Genomic DNA, 18,630 nt, shown 5'->3' on the forward strand with positions numbered 1-18,630 from the left:
AGAAATGTATTTTCTCAATTCTGGAGGCTTGAAATTGAAGGTCAAGTTTTCCAGGTTGGTTTCTTTGAAGGCCTCTCTCCTTGGCTTGTAAATGGTCATTTTCCCTATATCTCCACATGGCCCTCCCTCTGTGAGTGTGTATTTCTCTGTGTCCAAATCTCTTCTTCTTGTGCAGATACCCTACTGGCCTCATTCTACCTTAGTTACTGTCTCCAAATACAGATGCATTCTGAAGTACAGGGGTTTAGGACTCCAAAAGATGTATTTTGGGGGGATAAGCTCAACCCAAAATACCCTCAACTCTCCAATTTTGGTAAGAAAGAAGAGTGCTTTATCTTCTGGGGCTGCTGAGCAGGTGTGACATACCTGGAGCTACTGGTGGCCACCTTCCCAAGGAAAGATGATCTGGAAGTGATGCAAAGAATTGGGAAATGGAGAAAGGCCCTGAGCCCAGACATACCTGAAGTTGGTTCTACCTCTGATCTTTCCATTTCCCACTGTATGATCTGATAAATTTTCTTTTTTACTTTCTTCATGTGGTCAGAGCATTAATTAATATTCTGATGCTTAAAGAGTGAGTGAATATAAGGATATTTTATATCAAAGTGGGTTATATCTCCAGGACATGCAACATGGGACCACATAATGGCTGCTTAAGTGGACGAGTCAGGATTCAAATCCAGGCCTCTTGGGCTCCAAGGTGCTGACCTTGAGCTGCCTCTTGGAAGGAATGCTCCCATGCACAGCATGGTGCAGCCTGCTCCCATGGTGTGGACTTCAGGATCAAGCTGGTTGGCTTCTTCCTCAAACTGAGGACTCCTATTCTAGTCCAGACCTCCTCCCAGATCCCACAGCAGAGCCTGGCTTATGACAGGCTTCAGAGAAAAGCAGGATGAAGTCAGACAACAAGAGGACATGGCAGGCCATCCTTACCTCCATTACAGGTTGGATGCAGGATAAGAACCCAAGATAGGCCAGGCTCAGTAGCACATGCCTGTAATTTCTGTAATTCCAGCAGCTCGGGAGGCTGAAGCAGGAGGATTGCAAGTTCAAAGCCAGTCTCAGAAACTTATTGAGGCCCTAAGTAACTCAGTGAGACTCTATCTCTAAATGAAATACAAAAAAGGGCTGGGTATGTGGCTCAGTGGTTAAGTGCCCCTGAATTCATTCCACAGTGCAAAAAAAAAAAAAAGAACCCAGGATGGCAAAGAACCCAACTGTCCTTGGGGGATGGGAATTGGGCAAGTTACATCTCAGGATATCCCAACAGCATGACAGGATCCCATGAACCAAATCAGACAGCACCTGCTGTCTATCATACAGACCATCTCAAGGAGAAATTGCAAACTGAAAGAAAGCAACATGCTAACAACAATTCATGAGCTAATTGTGCACAAAAAGGTGAGGACTGATTTGCTAATATACAGATGGTCCCTGACTTCTGATGGCTTGACTTACCTTTTTCTTTTCTTTCTTTTTTAATTTTTTTAACTGCTTGATAATGCAGAACCATTCTGCTTTTCACTTTCAGCCAATATCTAAAAAATGACTTGAGATATTCCTCAATTTATTATAAAATAGGTTTTGTGTTCAATTATTTTGCCCAACCCTAAGCTTATGTATGTGTTCTGAGCATGTTTAAGGTAGGCAAGGTCAACTTATGATATTCAGAAGTTAAAGTAAATTAAATGTACTTCCAACATTATATTTTTAACTTATATTGGTTTATTGTGATGTGACCCCAATGTAAGTCAATGAAAATCTTTATACATAAACTACTGCTGACACTGGTCTGTCCAATATCATAGCTACCAGCCATATATAGCAATTTAAACTGTTAAAAAGAAATAAAATTTTAAAATCCAGGTTTTTCTTGGCCACACAAGTCATATCTCAAGGGCTCAATAGTTGTTATCAGCTACAGTGTTGCACAATGCAGGTGCAGAACACCATCACAGGTTGTTCTACTGGGCAGTGCTGCTCTGGGAGGACATATGAGTAACTGATAAATGGTCTCCGAAAGGGGAGTAGGAAAGCTGGGGAGGAGCATGGGAGGAGAATGTGTTTTTATGTATAATATTTTGTAGTACTTTAATTTTCTGGTCACATATTTTGCTTCATATTTAAAAAGAAAAAAATTTAAATTTTAAACATGTTTTAAACACATAAATGATAAACCTAAGGGACACAGGTAAATCCCAGGTATCTCTAGCCTGGGGGTCACCTGCTGAAGGATGGGTGTGGCCCTCTTTCTGGACAGGAGCATATGAAAGAACAGTGACAGGACAGCCCACAGGTACCTCCCCACATGTGACTCACACTCCCCAGTGCTGGAAGCTCCTTCTGTCCCCCACATTTCCATCCTCTCAACAATCTTATGAGGCCCTCAGGGTGATTATTGTTCCCATTTGTTTTCATTTCCTAGGGCTGCTGCAGCAACACATTACCACATATTAGATACCCAAAAAAATACAGAAATTTTTCTCTCATGATTCTGGAGGCCAGAAGTTCAGGGTGTTGACAGAGTTGGTTCCTTCTGGAGGCTCCAGGAGAAAAATGTCTTCCATACCTGTCTCATTACTGGTGGCTACTGGCAATCCCATGTTCCATGGCTTGAAGGACATAGTTACATGGCTTCTACTGTGTGGCTCTGTGTCTCAAATCTCCCCTTCTCTTCTCTCCTGAGGGCACCAGTCATTGGATTCAAGGCCCACCCTAAATCCTGAATGATCTCAAGATCATTCAGGTGGGCCCTGAATTACAGTTGTCTCCCTTATCCACAATTTCACTTTTAGATTTCAACTGCCTACTATCAACTGAGGCCCAAAGACATTAAATGAAAAAAAAAAAAAAACTCCAGAAGTAAACAATTCATAAGTTTAAAATTGCACACCACTCTGAGTTGGATGATGAAGTCTCCTGCCACCTGCTCCTTCCCAAATGGATATGAATCGCCCCTTACCCAGCATATCCAGGCTGTATATGCTAACTGCCCTTTGGTCACTAAGTGGCTGTCCAGGTTATCACATCAACTTCATGAACTTGAAGTTAAAGTGCTTGTGTTCAAGTAACCCTTATTCTATTAATAATGGCCCTAAAGCACAAGAACAGAAATGTTGGAAATTCAGATCTGCTCAAAAAAAAAAAAATAAAAAATAAAAAAAATAAAAGTGCTTCCTTTAAATAAAAGATAAAAGAAAATAAGATATTTTGAGAGACCACATCCACATAACTTCTATTGTAGTATATTGTTATACTGTGAATTTTATTATTAGTTATTGTTAATCTCTCACTGTGCCTAATTTATAAATTAAACTTTATCATAGCTATATATGTATAGGAAAAAACATAGTATATTGAGGACTCAGTACTATTCCTGGTTTTGGGCATCTTGATTCCCATCTTGGGAATCTTGAAGTGGATCCTCCATGGATAAGGTGGGACTACTGTACATCTGCAAAGACCCTATTTCCAAATAAGGTCACATTCACATGTATTGGGGGCTAGGACTTGGATATATCATTTAGATGGAAATGATTCAACCCACCATTTTACAGACAAAGGGTGCAAGGCTCAAAGGGCCCTTCACTGGTCACAGAGCTGGTTCAGGGCAGAGGGCTACCAATCCTTCCATCATGGACTTGGGCAAGAGGGACGCACATCTTCCTGCTTGAAGCCTGCCACTCCCTCAGCCTTGTACAGCTGGCTTCACAATGGGCGACATACACAAAGGAACTGGCCTCTTCTTTGGCCTCCTTATCTGCTTGCCGCCTGCTAGGATCTAACAAAAGATTACACTGTCTCCTTGGACCCTGGGAAGGAACTGGGCCAGGGGATCTGTGGGTATCTCAGATCAGACAGGGATCCGAACTACAGAGGGTGGTCTGCATCTCCAGACTCTGAAGACTATGGGACTTTTTGATCAAAGCCAGAAAGAAAGGGAGAGAGTTCAGAATTCTGGTGTTATAGAGAAAAGCCTCTGTCCTTTTCCTGACCAGGGGAGCCTGTGGCAGCCTCCTGGGGTTTGTGTTGATGAAGAACTCTGGTCCCCAAGCCAGAGGTAGCAGGAGAGACAGAATGCACACGGGAAGATGAGGACCCTGCTGAGATCACTGTGCTGCATCCCCAGGGCCACCCTGACCACACAGGCCAGGACAGCTGAATTGCAGCCAGGAGACCCTGAGACAACGACAGCACAAGCTCACCACAGGTAGGGCCTCCCTGGAAGGCAGGGAGACCATGTGCCCCACTCTCTGCTGGCCTAGAGGTTTTGCCCTAGTGCCGATCATAATCCCCAAAGATACAACTCTGGAATGCCTTCATTCCAAATGTTGAAATTCTCAAAGATCAAAATCCTAAAAGTCTAAAAATCCCTAAAGCTCAAAATCCCTGAAGATCATAATCCCAAAAGATTGAAATCCCAAATGTTGAAATCCTAGAAACCACAATTCTGAAAACCACAATTCCCAGGGATGGGCGTAGGGGCTCTATGAGGGTTAAGAAGCCAAATTTAGTGGAAGGAATTAGTGGTTTTGGGTTGTATGCAGGTTAGCGGCCAAAGTTTTCATTCATGTCTTACTTCTGCCCTTTCACATACAGTGCCATACTGTATGCCCTCCGTGGGAGAATATAAACAATTTGACAAACTCAGCCACCTTCTGATATAGTCCCTCCAGTGTTAGAAAACACATTAAATGGTGAACTTCTCTTGGTTAGGAATCTGACTATACAAGAAGAAAATCTTGGGGCTGTGGTTGTGGCTCAGCACTTGCCTAGCATTTGTGAGATACTGGGTTCAATTCTCAGCACCACATATAAGCAATAAATAAATAAATGTCCATCAATAACTAATAAAAATATTTTTAAAGAAAGAAGAAAGTCTTCTCCTATTTACCACTAAATCCATAAAGTATTCTCCTATTTACCACTGAATCCATAGAAGAATTAATGCATGTTTCACTTTGACTAATGGACGGTGCTTTCAAAACTGTTCAAACATCTCACTAGTTCTTTACCCCCATGAGCTTCCCATTTTATATATTTTGCAGACTACCCAAAACTTCATCTGTGGGTTTGAATTTGTTTCCTCATTTAATTGTGATTTGTGACTTCTTAATGTTCTAATGTGTCTTTGTGATGTCTTTTTTCCCCTCCTATTAAAATCTCAGATTCCCCAGTCACTGAGCTGCCACTGGGGACTCAGTAGCCTCTCCCTTCTAGAACCTCCAATCTTTGACCCCTCTGCTGATGCATATAAGGGTGATGAATGGCTTCCTGCTGGCTCTGAGGATTACATCCATATAAGAATTCAATAGAGAAATGGCAGGAAGACCCTTACTACTGCCCAAGGAATTCCTGATGATTATGATAAAAAAAAAAAAAAAAAAACTAGTGAAGCCTTTAAAAAAAATTTATAGCTGTAGATGGACAGAATTTTTTTTTCTTTTTTTGGTATATGGTGCTAAGGATCGAACCCAGTGCCTCGCACATGCTAGGCAAGTGCTGTGCCACTGAGCTACAGCTACAGCCCACTAGTGAAGCCTTTTAAGAAGAAATTTGCCACATGGAATAGTAATTGAGCACCTAGACTATGGAGAAGTAATTCAGCTGCCTGGTGACCAGAGCAAGAACATATGCCAGTTCCTGGTAGAGACTGGACTGGTTAAGGATAATTAGTGGGAAATTCATGGGTTTTAAGTGCTTGTGGCTCACTGAAGCTTAAGTGAGGATTTCCTTGCAGTGAATAGAATTTCCCTTCTGTCCCTTGTCACAAGTTTAAAAGCCTCACAGCTTTTCACTTGGACTAATGTTAACTCCTTCATGCAATAAGTTGAAAAGAGCCAAAAAAATATTTTCTTCAGAGGTCCTAGGGTAGCTTTGGTTTAACCATAAAATCTCTCACTGGGCCCTCAGAGACTGAATTTTCCCACCATGAGATTCATCTTTGCAGAGGGGCCTCCCAACCTTGAGTTATTAGTTATCAGTTTGGTTTGAGTTTAGTTTCTGGAGCAGCTAAAGTAGAGTAGAAAATGCTGGACAACTTTGCTAGTAGGAGTGACAGTGACAGTGAGGACAAGCCTGAGATACATTACAAGGTTCCACTCTTTCCCAGGTATTATATATCCTCCTGTGCAAGGATTATTCTAACCCTGAAAACACCAGGGTTAGAGACTACACACCAAAATTCTCCATCATGATCTGTACAAAGCTCCCCTGAAGACCACCAGAAGGCCTGATGGTAGGAATCTGAATTTGAGCTAGGTGGATTGGGAATCAGCAAATCTGGCTTTATTCACAGCCCTCCTGAACTACAACAGCAAAACCGAAGACTGACATGATAATTTGAATAACCCAGGCAAAGCTTCCTGTTCTCCTCCTCTGCCTCCACCAAAAGAAATAAAAACAAAAATTCTGTTTTCATGAGATTATTTACTCCTCACTTCTGAAACAGAGCTCTGGCCACAGGGTGGATGATGTCTCCCATTGGTCCATTTCTGTTTCTCCATCTTTAAAATGGGACTTTTGACCATCTATGCCTTTATTCTAAGTTATCTCTAACACTTTCTTAGTTTCTCTGCCAATGCCTCTAATCAAACCAAGTCAGCTCATCTTGCTGGAATCGTTGACCAATAAACCTGACAGAGAAGACATAGGCAGGAAGATCCCAGGATTATCCACAGGATACAAAGTCCCCAAACCCCAGATGACCCTCTTGGCCATGGATGTCTTGAGCAGTTACAACCAGGGAGATGAGATCAGGGTCAGGCTTACAGAAGCTGGGAACTGGCGAGGAGTGAATGTCCACTTACCTGGGGGGCAGATGCACTCAGATGGAGCCTCCCGCACAGTCCGGAGCTTGACAAGTCCATCCAACTTCTGAACCGAGAAGGAAAGGGGAGAAAAAATGAGGATGAGTTTCAGAACACAGACAGATAAAAGAGGAAAAATTATCAAAAGAAAAGTATCCAAATGATCTATAGTGGCCCTGGCATTTTCCAGAACATTTCTTGAAAGGTCATTAAATTCTAAACACAATTTTCAAATGAGAAGAAAAGCAAAAACAAACATTGAACAATTACTGAGTCCTTGAAAAGAAAGTTTCTGCTTTGTTACAAGTTCAAATACAAGAGCTAAAAGCAATAGAAATGGCTTCTCCAAAGTCAAGGAAAGTCAAGGTGACTGTCAGTCACACTAAGAAGGGAGAGAGGAACAGAGAGAGGCTTGGGTGGGTAAATCAACACTGGCCCTTGTAGCGGCTCTCTGGATGCCCAAGATCATCCCATCCTCACCCAGGAAGCCCCCAGGCCCTCAGCTGCAGCCCCTCTCAGTCCACAGCCTTGACCTTGATGGCCCTGGTCTAATTTACCCTGAAGTTCCTTTCTTCTTTCCACTGGGGATCCTTGGCCTGAATAATTTGGCTCAGTACAACTTAGCAAAAGTCTCTGCACATGCCCAGCCCTGTGCTAGACATGAGGAAGAGGGAAAGAATTACCACATAGAGTCAAAGGCCACAGCTATGCTATAATATCACACAGGGACAGCTCCAGCATATTCAAGGTCTGACTTGACCCTGAGGGTGACTTTTCAGACCAAAATTAATAGTCCCTGCCTCATAAGGAGGGGATGCAACCTGAAAAAGAGGAATTTATCCCAAATCCCCAAATCTAGGTTTAGAGGAATGAAATGATTGGCCTGTCATCCTAAAACTAGGTGGGATCTGAGTTCTGACAAGGATACACCAAGTATCAACCTTTTTTCCTAGGAGGGAATATAAAACCCTAAAAGCGAAACAAAGTAACAAGTCTGTTCATTTGAGTGTGCAGGGTACTTACTACTATCAGGATCTGTACTTCCGGTTAAACATACAGAAACATTTTTTTTTTTCCTTTTTGCAGTGCATTCTAAGAGCACGCTGTACCACTGAGCAACATCCCAGCCCCAAGAAGTAGTCAGGCTCCTGAAGCTTCCCCTAGGCTCATCTGTTTGCATGTACTTGTAAAATCCAATTTTAGCAAAGAACCCTGCTAAGTCAGTTTGGCAAGAATCTCTTACCCTTGATATCTTATCACCTTGGGTACCTGATGAGGCTAATCACCCTCCGCCATCCTCTAGGTGATATCTGGTCATCCTGGCCTGTTTTCAGCAAGGATCCTATTAGGTCAGTTTAACTAGCATCTCCCTTATCCCTGAGATTTCCCCTTAAGTAACATTCTATCCACTGACTCCACCTTGCTCCTTAGCTAGAAATTCCCATTTGCCCATGCCATGTTTAGAATTGAGCTTAATCTCTTACCCACTGCAAAATTCCATTGCATGGTCCCTGTACCTTTCTAAATGGTCTTTGAATAAAGTCTGCCTTACTGTGCTTTAAGTGGGATCATGAAATCATTTTTCCTTTTAACATCATGCCTTGAATTCTCACAGAAGACAGGATTCCAGTTAATTCCCAGGTGCCTGTGGCTAGAACAGCCCAGGAGTCTGAGGCTAAAAATGCAACCCAGGTGGTTCCAGATGCCTGAGCAAAGCACTTTGGAGATTCACATCCAGCATAACCCTCTAGCCTCCCTCTCATTGTACAGAGGTGGACAGGGCTGAGCTGAAACAGGAGGTTAAGGCTGACAAGCAGTAAAGGAACACTGGTTATTGACACTGCATGGCAGTCAGAAGATGCAGCTGTAGCACACTGTCACTGTGCTAACTTCATCCTTGCTACACTCCCTGGCCCTCCAAAACCCCCAACTTGCCCAGGAATTGGATCCTCACTAGGCCTCCAGACACCAGCCTCTCATCTCCCACCTGGAACCTCCACTTGCCACTCACTCCTGCTCCTACCTGGAGCCACCACTTAGCCCAGAGTGACCCTGTGAGCAGCTGGGGCTGGCTCTTGACCTCCAGAAGTCCTCCACAGTTATCATGACTCCCCTGGGACAGGTCACCTGTTCCACCTCAGGGAGCAGCAGACATTCCTGGTTCCTCTCTCCACCAGGCTCAAAGCCCTGTGGGGGGCTGAGGTTTATGAATGAGGGTCTGGAAGCAGGATGGCCATTCCTGCCCTTGGAAGCCTCTGCAGAAACGGCAGGCTTGAGCAGGACCTTGGAACTCACTCTCCATCACATTTGCGGATGCTATAGCAGATTCCAAAATGTACTTAGGAGAAGAAACCAGCCTTCTAGTTCAAACTAGACAATTTGTTCAAGAAGTTCTCTTCTGTCTCTAGCAATGCTAGACAGAAATGACTGCCTCCTTAATTTCCTGTTTCTAACAAAAGTACTTAATACTAAAAGCAATTAGCTTTAAACAAATGCTATCACAAGTGGGCCTCTCTCCTAAAGGGTAGGGGCTTAGTCACATACTGATAAGAAACACTTGACTTTAGATTTACTTTCATCTTAAAATAAGGTGAGATGTGGAACCATAGATGGGAGAAGAAAAAATTACTGTGGAACTACTAGGTGGGACCAGAAATGGCTGGGATTGAGTTTTTGTTTTGTCATTTTTCTAAACTCTGCTAATACGTTTCTTTTCTAGATCAAAAGATGAAACTGCAAAGTTTTTTTTTCTTCTAGTCCCCTCCCCTCCCCCACCTCAAGGCCCCTCCCTTTCTGTGGTTTGAAATGTTGCTACTATGAACTCAAGTGAAATGTTTGAATTAGAAACCCAAGCCCACAATCTTTACTTCACGCTCTTTTCTTTTTAATTCTAAGATACTCTTGTGTGTCCAGGTTTGTAAAAATGATTTAAAAGCCTCAACTTTTTACATTCAATTATCTGGCAGCACTCCTAGCATCTGCAAACAATATGGTCCTGTTTTTACATATGCAAACAAGTCCTTCCTCTCAAAGTAAATAAAGGATGAATTTCTGAGAAAAGACTTGAGAGGCACCGCTTCCAGAAGCCCTGAAAAGGAGAACTGGAAGTTCCGGAGGAAGGGGCGGTAGGCATTCAAAAAACTGAATCAAGGGAAAATCATGGTTTTCAAAACACGATCAGATGATAAATTTACTAATGATCTGCTAGGCCATTTAACTGGGACCCTTTGTCACGTTTGGTCACATCCTCCAATGGGTTCAACTGGGTGAAATACAGACTGACAGTGAAAAAAATAAGGGTTGAGCTGGAGGTGGTGGTATGGGTCTATAGTATTAGCCACTAAAAACCTAGTGCTTGAGTCCCGGGAGCCCCAGGCCATTCTGGGCAACATAGTGAGACCGGTTCAAAAACAAACAATGCTGGGCATGGTGGTGCACCCCTGTAATCCCAGCAGTTTGAGAGGCTGAGGAAGGAGGATCACGAATTCAAAGCCAGCCTCAGCAACTTAGTGAGGCCCTAAGCAGTTTAGCAAGATCCTGTCTTTAAATGAAATATAAAAAATAATTGTGGGGGCTGGGGATGTGGCTCAAGCGGTAATGTGCTCGCCTAGCATGCGCGGGGCGCTGGGTTCGATCCTTAGCACCACATAAAAATAAAATAAAGATGTTGTGTCCACCGAAAGCTGAAAAATAAATTTTTAAAAACTATCTCTCTCTCTCTTAAAAAAAAAAAAAAAAGAATTGGGGATGTGGCTTAGTGGTTGAGTGCCTCGGGTTCAATTCCTGGTACCAACCCCCACCCCAAAACAAAAACAACAAAGGATGAACTGATTTATTTCTGTAAAATGCTGCAAATAAAGCTATAGGAAATTCTTATTTTTTGGCTCAAAATTCCTATTTTGGGGGGCTGGGGTTGTGGCTCAGTGGTAGAGTGCTTACCTAGCATGTGTGTGGCACTGGGTTCAATTCTCAGCACTGCATATAAATAAATAAAGTTTTATCAACAACTAAAAAAAATTTTTAAAATTCCTACTCTGGGAAATATATTTCAAGGAAATAAAGCAAGAAGCAAAAAATTATATTTATGAAGAAATTGCACACAAAACAAATGGTCTAGAGAAGGTCAGGGAATCTGCTTGATGGAACTGTCATGAAATAGCATTATAAAGACTATGTAAAAAACATGTCTATGATACGGTAAATAACACATCTACATCTATGGAAAAAGTCAGGCATTAAGGAGACAGCAATTACCAAAATGAAACCCAGTTGGATGTGCAATCATGGTGATATTCTTCTTTAAAAAGTTTATTCTAGCTGGGTGGAGTGCCCATGCCTTCAATTCCAGTGGCTCAGGGAGGCTGGGGCAGAAGAATCCCAAGTTCAAAGCCAGCCTCAGCAACTTAGTGAGGCCCAAAGCAACTTAGCAAGACTCTGTCTCAAAATAAAAAATATAAAAAGGGCTGAAGGTGTGGCTCGGTGGTTAAGTGTCCCTGGGTTCAATCACCAGGACCCACCCTCACCCAAAAAAGTTCATTGTAAAAATAAATTTTTTTTAAATCTTGAAAACACAGGGGCTGGGGTTGTGTCTCAGTGGTAGAGGCCTGCCTCATATGTGTGGGGCACTGGGTTCGATCCTCAGCACCACATAAAAAAATAAATAAATAAAATAAAGGTATGTGTCCATCTATAATTACAAGACATATTTAAAAAAAAAAATCTTAGAAACACAGAAGGACCAAGTTGAACTGTTGAAATCTCTTGGTCAAGAGCAATATTAGAAATGAAGACAGACGATTCTGTCTTCTAAGGGACAGTCAATGCCAATATTGGCCCTTTTAATACATACATGTCACAAATACCAGAGGACAAATCAAACCCAAAATCACATGTCCTCTGTCCTCTTTCCACCCCATAAGGAAAGACCCATACATGCATCCTCACTGCCACCAGAAACCTAAGAGGGCAGGATTTCCTGACCTCTTTAAACATTTTTTTTTATACCCCACCATGATAACAACAATAATGGTGATAATAATAATAACAAGTATAAGCTGTATTATTCAGATTATTACTTATTATGTGGCAGTGGCATGTACCACAACAACAGCTGTTATTCTTCTAAAATCATTCTCATAAAATTGGAACTATTATTATACCTATTTACAGATGGGAAAATTGAGATGTAGGGAAGTGTCAGGGCTGGACTTAATCCTGCTATTGATTGATTCCAATCACAAAGCAAGACAACTGGTTTGCTTACAAACAACTTTCATGTCTGCAAAGAGCGTTTTAAAAGTTGATATCAAAAGCCAGGCTATCAAAGTTGTACAAGCAGAAATAAGGTTGGTGTTTTCAAAAAGTTGGGAGAGAGGAATTAAGTATAAGGGGTCACATGGAGGAGATTTGAGGGTGCTGGATCTGTTATTTGCGGTGTTGAGTGGTGGGTACAGAAGTATGCATCGTCAAAACCCACAGACTGCACATGGTAAAGCATGAATGTCAATGGATTCCAGATAAAAACAAAAGTCAATCAGGATGCTGAAGAATCCCAAGATGGAATACAGGCTATGACAAATGACTCTAACTCTGATAAATTGTTCAGTAGTTCCACTCATCTGCCAGGGAAATGTGCCAAGATCCTCAGTGGATGCCTGAAACTGCAGATAGCATTGAACCTTTTATGTAGACTATGTTCATCCTACATATACATACGTATGGCAAAGTTTAATTTATAACTTAGGTGTGGGAAGCATGAAATTGACCAATTTATGTTATGTGCATCTATGACTATGTGCAATGAATCTCATTTTTATGTATAATGATGTACCAAAAACAAAAATTAGGCACAGAAGGAGATTAATAACCAATAATAAAACAGAAAAATTCTTGGGGCTGGGATTGTGGCTCAGTGGTAAAGCGCTCGCCTAGCATGGGCAGGACCCAGGTTCGATCCTCAGCACCACATACAAATAAAGGCATCATGTTGTGTCCATCTACACCTAAGAAATAAATATTAAAAAAACAAAAATTCTAACAATATACTGTAATAAAACTTATGCTAATGTGATCATTCTTGCTCTCAAAATATCTAGTTGCATTGTACATATCCTTCTTGTGATATGAGATGATATGATGTCTATGTGGTGGGATAAAGAAAAGAGTTGTAAGCATTGTAACATTGCATTAGGCTACTGCTGACCTTTTGATAATACTTCATAAAGAGGATCATCTGCTTCAGGTGATACTGGATCATTGAGTCGTGATAATGTCAGGTGAGTAGTGTATACAGTGTAGATACACCAATGTCCGACAAAGGGATGATTCACATCTCAGGACAGACTAACAGATTGATGTGAGATTTTGTCACACTGCTCATAACAGTGTGCAATTTAAAACCAGATCATGGTTGGCCACAGATATCTCAAACCACAGTGAGAGAAAAAACTTCAGATAACGGAAACTATTTTTGTGATATAATCTCACTAAAGGTTATATGGGAGAAATGCAGTTGACCTAAAGTAACGTTGCAAATCTTGGGGTTCTTTTCGGGGCAATACTGGGGATTGAACTCAGAGCACTCGGCCATTGAGTCACATCCCCAGCCCTATTTGTATTTTATTTAGAGATAGGGTCTCACTGGGTTGCTAAGCGCCTCACTTTTGCTGAGGCTAGTTTTGAACTCAGCGATCCTCCTGCCTCAGCCTCCCTGAGCCACTGGGATTACAGGCATGCACCACAGCACCCGGCACAAATTATGGTTTGATTGAAAGCTATAAGGCTGGAGACAAAAGGAATCATACATAAACACTACACTAGTAGGCACAGTTGTTTCTTATAAGTGTACAGCTTAGCAATTTTGAAGGCATTTGGCGTACACATTAGGGTCGAACAAGTAAGTACATGAACTAGGAATAGTAAAATCCAAGTTTATCACTGTCCAAGAAGGATGTTATAAATAAGCAAAGAAAGAAAGCTAAAATGTACCCTGAAGTGCTGAATCAGAACCAGAGACTTCACCATTAGATCATGTGTATGTAAGGTGCACAGAAATATACAGAAATGATTACAGCTATTTGCTTACAGAGGAGTTAATACAAATGCATATCTACCCTACCTGTGCCTACAGAGGGTTTGTGAATAGAGACACCCTGGTAGTAATGACATACCCTACACCCAGATCTTGGTTTCTAAGTACTCTTCTCCAACAAATGGGATCAGGGCTTCTTAGAGAAAAGCCTTATTCTAGGGCCAGTGCAGGAAAAATACAAGATGAGCCTGGAATATCTTACAGTGCCAGGAAATATGGAGTGCTTTGTTAAAAAATAACAAAATTTTAAAAAAGGAGGGCAGTATGTTAAAGAAATACAAGTACCAACCTGAAAGAGCTCAGAATGGCGAGCACTGGAACTACATAAACAAAAATAAATAAATAATATAGTGCTGGATTATAACCCAAAGAACAAATTAAATATCCATGAGTCTACGCTGATATAAATGATTAAATAAATGAGGAGAAGAGACAAAGCTTCTTACAGAAGCCCTCCAAATAACATAAGTAGATGCTTCCCCCTATAGGGAGATGCAGTTAGATTCTCCTCTCTTTGAATACAGGCTGGATTTAAAATGTGACTCATTTCCAGAGTGTAGAGAAAGGAAAATAATTAAAGTATAACGGAGAAATCTGGCGGTACTATGTGCTATGGTTTGGATTTGGAATGTCTCCCAGAGGCCCATGTGGTAAGGGGGATTGGTTGCCAGCTTGTATCGCTTTTGAGAAGTGGTGGAACCTTTGAGAGGTGGGGCCCTGTGGGAAGAAATTAGGTCATTGAGCTGGATGTTATGGCGCATGCCTACCATCCCAGCAGCTCAGGAGGCTGAGGCAAGAGGATGGAAAGATCAAGTTATCCTCAGCAACTTAGCAAGGCCTTAAGCGATTTAGCAAAACACTGTCTCAAAATAAAAAATAAAAAAGTCTGGGGATGTGGCTCACAGTTAAGTGCCCCTGGGCTCAATCCTTGGTACCAAAACAAAAAAGAAAAAAAAAAAGGAAGAGAGCAAAAAGAAATTAAGTCACTAGGGCATGCCCTTGAAGGTGATTGGGGGCCCCTGGTTTCTTCTTCTCTCTTTGCCTCCCTGTGGCCATGAGGTGAGCAGCTTCCTCTGCCACATACTCCTGCCATGATATGCTGACTCCTCACAGGCCCAAAAGCAAAAGTGTGGGCCAGCATAAACCTTTCCTCTTATTAAGTTGATTATTTTGTTACAGTCACAGAAAAAGCTACCACACTACCTTAACCAAGTGATCAAGGTCATCAGGGATATGTTGACATCTATATGATGTCATACAAATGACAATCCACCTTGGTGATGTTCTTCCCCAATACTTACAACACAGTCTGTCTAATCATAAGAACACGAGACAACACACACGGAGGGACATTCTACAAAATACCTGACCAATAGGTCTCAGAACTGTCAAAGTCATGAGAAATAGGGAAACACCGAGAAAAATGTCATAGATTGGACAACGTTGAGGGGACATGACAACCAAACACTACATGGGATCCTGGATGGAATCCTGGAATAAAAAAAGAACATTAGAGGAAAGAATTGGTGAAATATGATTAAAGTCTGTTAAAATAGGTTAGCAGAACCCTAGTCACGTCAACTATGACACAACTTTGTTCTTTTTTTTTTCTTACTGACATGACATTCATAAAATTAATCACCTTAAAGGGAGTAATTCAGTACCATTAAGCAGACTCATATTCATACGCAACCCCCCATTTTGAGTTCTCTCTAACTACTTCCAGAACAGTGTCATTACCCTAAAAGGAAGTCCTTCACCTAGATAGTACTCCTCTCAGCAGTCATCAATCTGTTTGCTTTCTCTATGGATTTATCTATTCTGGATAGTTCACATAAAAGAATCACACAATTTGTTCTATTTTTTTGTCTGGCTTCTTCCACTCAGCGAAATATTTTTGAGATTCACCCACAACATAGCATGTTTCCTTTGCATGTGTGAATAATATTCATGTCTATACCCCCATTTTCTATCCCTTCATCCATTGATCAATATTTGGGCTCTTTCTACCTTTTGGTTATTGTGAATATAGCTGCTATGAACACGAGAATACTTTTGTTTGAGTACCTGTTTTCAATTCTTCTGAGTATAAAACTAGGAGCAGAATTGCTATGTCATGTGGTAATTTCATATTTAATTTTTGATGGCCTGCCAACCTGGCTGACCCACTCTTCCTACTAGCAATAAATGGAAGTTCCAATTCTGCCACATCCTTGACAAGACATCCTAGAAGATGTGAAGTATTGTGAAGTCTCACTGTGGTTCTGATTTGCATTGCCCTGAAGACTGATGGTGTGGAGCATCTTTTCATGTGTTTGCTGGCCATTTGTTTATCCTATTTGGAGAAACATCTGTTCGAGTCCTTTGCCCATTTTAAAATTGGGTTGTGTATCATTTTTTTTTTGTTAAGTTGTAGGTGTTCTTCATGGATTCTGCATAATAGACTCTCCTCAGATATGTGATTTGCAAATATCTTCTCATATATTCCCCCACTCATCCTGAATATCATAGGGCATCATTCCTATGACTGACATGGCTTGCTCTAGGCAAGCACTCTATCACTGCATTATACTCCAGGCCTTAGATCTTTTTAATCAGAATTCTATCCACCTCCAACCAAGGTACAATATGAATGTGTAAAAACCATCTTGGAAATTGGTGGAAGTAATCTCATGGCTTCATGCTGATCCTCACATTAGTCTTTATGGAGATCATTTTGGATAAATACTTGTATATTGTTACTGATTAATTTGATCAGGTCCTCTTTAGTACCTGTATTAGTTTTCTATATAACAAATGGCCAGAAAGCACCTTAAAAACAACACACAAAGGCTGGGGTTGAGGCTCAGTGGCAGAGTGCTCACCTAGCACATGAGAGGCCCTGGGTTTGATCCTTAGCACCACATAAAAATAAATAAATAGGGGCTGGGGTTGTGGCGCAGAGGTAGAGTGCTTGCCTAGCATGCATGAGGCATTGGGTTTGATCCTCTGCACCACATAAAAAAATAAAATAAGGATATGTGGGGGCTGGGGGTGTGGCTCAAGTGGTAGCACGCTTGCCTGGCATGCGTGCAGCCCGGGTTCGATTCTCAGCACCACATACAAACAAAGATGTTGTGTCCGCCGAAAATTAAAAAATAAATATTAAAAAAATTCTCTCTCTCTCTCTCTCTTAAAAAAAAAAAGATATGTGTCCACCTATAACTAATAAATAAATAAATAAATAAAATAAAGGTATTGTGTCCAATTACAAATAAAAAATAACAACACACACTTTCTCTCTTACAGTTTCTATGGTCAGAGATAGCTGAGCTTGGTCTCTGCTTGGGGTCTCCAAGGCTAAAATCCATGGGTCACTAGGGGTTTCTTTCTAGAGCTCTGGAGTCCTCTTTCTTGCTCATGAGGTTCCTTGTGGTTGCAGAACAGAGACCCCATTCTTGTTTGTTGCTGGCCAGTAGCTGTTCTTTGCTCCCACAGGCAGCTCACAGTTCTGGGCCACCGGCTCCCTCTACACACCCTTTCATACTTCGAGTGTGTCTAACATCAGAGAGGCCCCTGTCCTTTTTTAAGGACTCAATTGATTAAGTCAGGACCACTGTATAATCTCTTTTTTTTTTAATTAATGCAACTGATTAGTAACTCAGTCTTAGGAGTGATGCCGCATGATATTCAGATTTTGCCTAGAGGGGACTCTGAAGTGTGTACCTGAGAGGGTGAGACTCTTGGTAGGGGAGGATATCTTAGAATTTGGCCTATCACAGTCATGTATCACAGTTAATTCCTCACCTTTGACAAATGTACTGGGTTTATGTCCATATGTATATATGTTCATTTGTCCTTAAATCAAAAATGACTCTGAAAATGTAGAATGGCCACATCATGAATTTCCACTTCTAGGCAAAATGAGGTGACAATGACAGATTTATTATCTTGTCTAAAACAATATTGGAGCTCCCCACAAGCAAGAAAACTCACAAGCAACATATAGGAAACTATATTTTTGAAGACACTAGCACCAAGCATGGAAGAACAGTGGTCTCCCAAATATGGACAACAATTGCTCTGGTGTCCTGCCTGGGGAGTGTCCAGGTTGTGGGCACAGAGAGCACACTGGAGCCTCACAAATGGAAGAGTGGGCCTGAGATTAATCCAGGGCTGCTGAGGCAGTTAGAGTTTGCAGGACTAAAGAGATGAGAGTGGCACAGAGATCTTCAGAGAGTCCCCCTCAGGTATTAAGTGAAGCCCTGAACAGCAGGATGGTTAGGAAACTACACCAGGCCAAGGAAAGAACCACCCAGAAGGATCAGAGGGAAACATGGCCAGCACTCTACAGGATGGGAAGAACGCTGCCTGTTCCCACCAGACCCGTAGATCCCATAATGCGCTCTCATAAAATGCTGAGTGGAGTCCCTTTGAGGGTTCTGCCTCAGTGGTGAGGAGTAATCACACCTAGACTAAACACTGTTCTGAACCCTCCCAACAGATCTTGAATACAAGACCCCAAAGGATCAAACCATAGTTGAGCACCCCATGGCGTTTTGGTCAACCATGGTCCACATACATCATGGCAGTCACATACGATTATAACAGCTGGAAAGTCCTCTCACCTAAGGATGCCATCACCAGTGCAACCACACAGAATAACACTTCACTCACACGTTTGGGGTGGTGCTGGTGTGAATAAACCTACACTGTCGGTTGTATAAAATCATATACATACACTTACACACA

General features: G+C 41.7%; 1 protein-coding gene across 1 annotated transcript in view; it reads right to left on the bottom strand.

The window, feature by feature from the left end:
• Nucleotides 1-18,630, bottom strand: part of COL23A1 (collagen type XXIII alpha 1 chain) — a 357,570-nt gene that overhangs the window by 320,068 nt on the left and 18,872 nt on the right. The window contains exon 2 of the mRNA XM_081287686.1: nt 6,810-6,876. Within this exon, the coding sequence (XP_081143812.1) occupies nt 6,810-6,876 (67 nt within the window). The remainder of the gene's footprint in view (nt 1-6,809; nt 6,877-18,630) is intronic.

This window comes from Spermophilus citellus, assembly GCF_964194105.1.
Source record: "Spermophilus citellus genome assembly, chromosome: 1".
Taxonomy (NCBI): domain Eukaryota; kingdom Metazoa; phylum Chordata; class Mammalia; order Rodentia; family Sciuridae; genus Spermophilus; species Spermophilus citellus.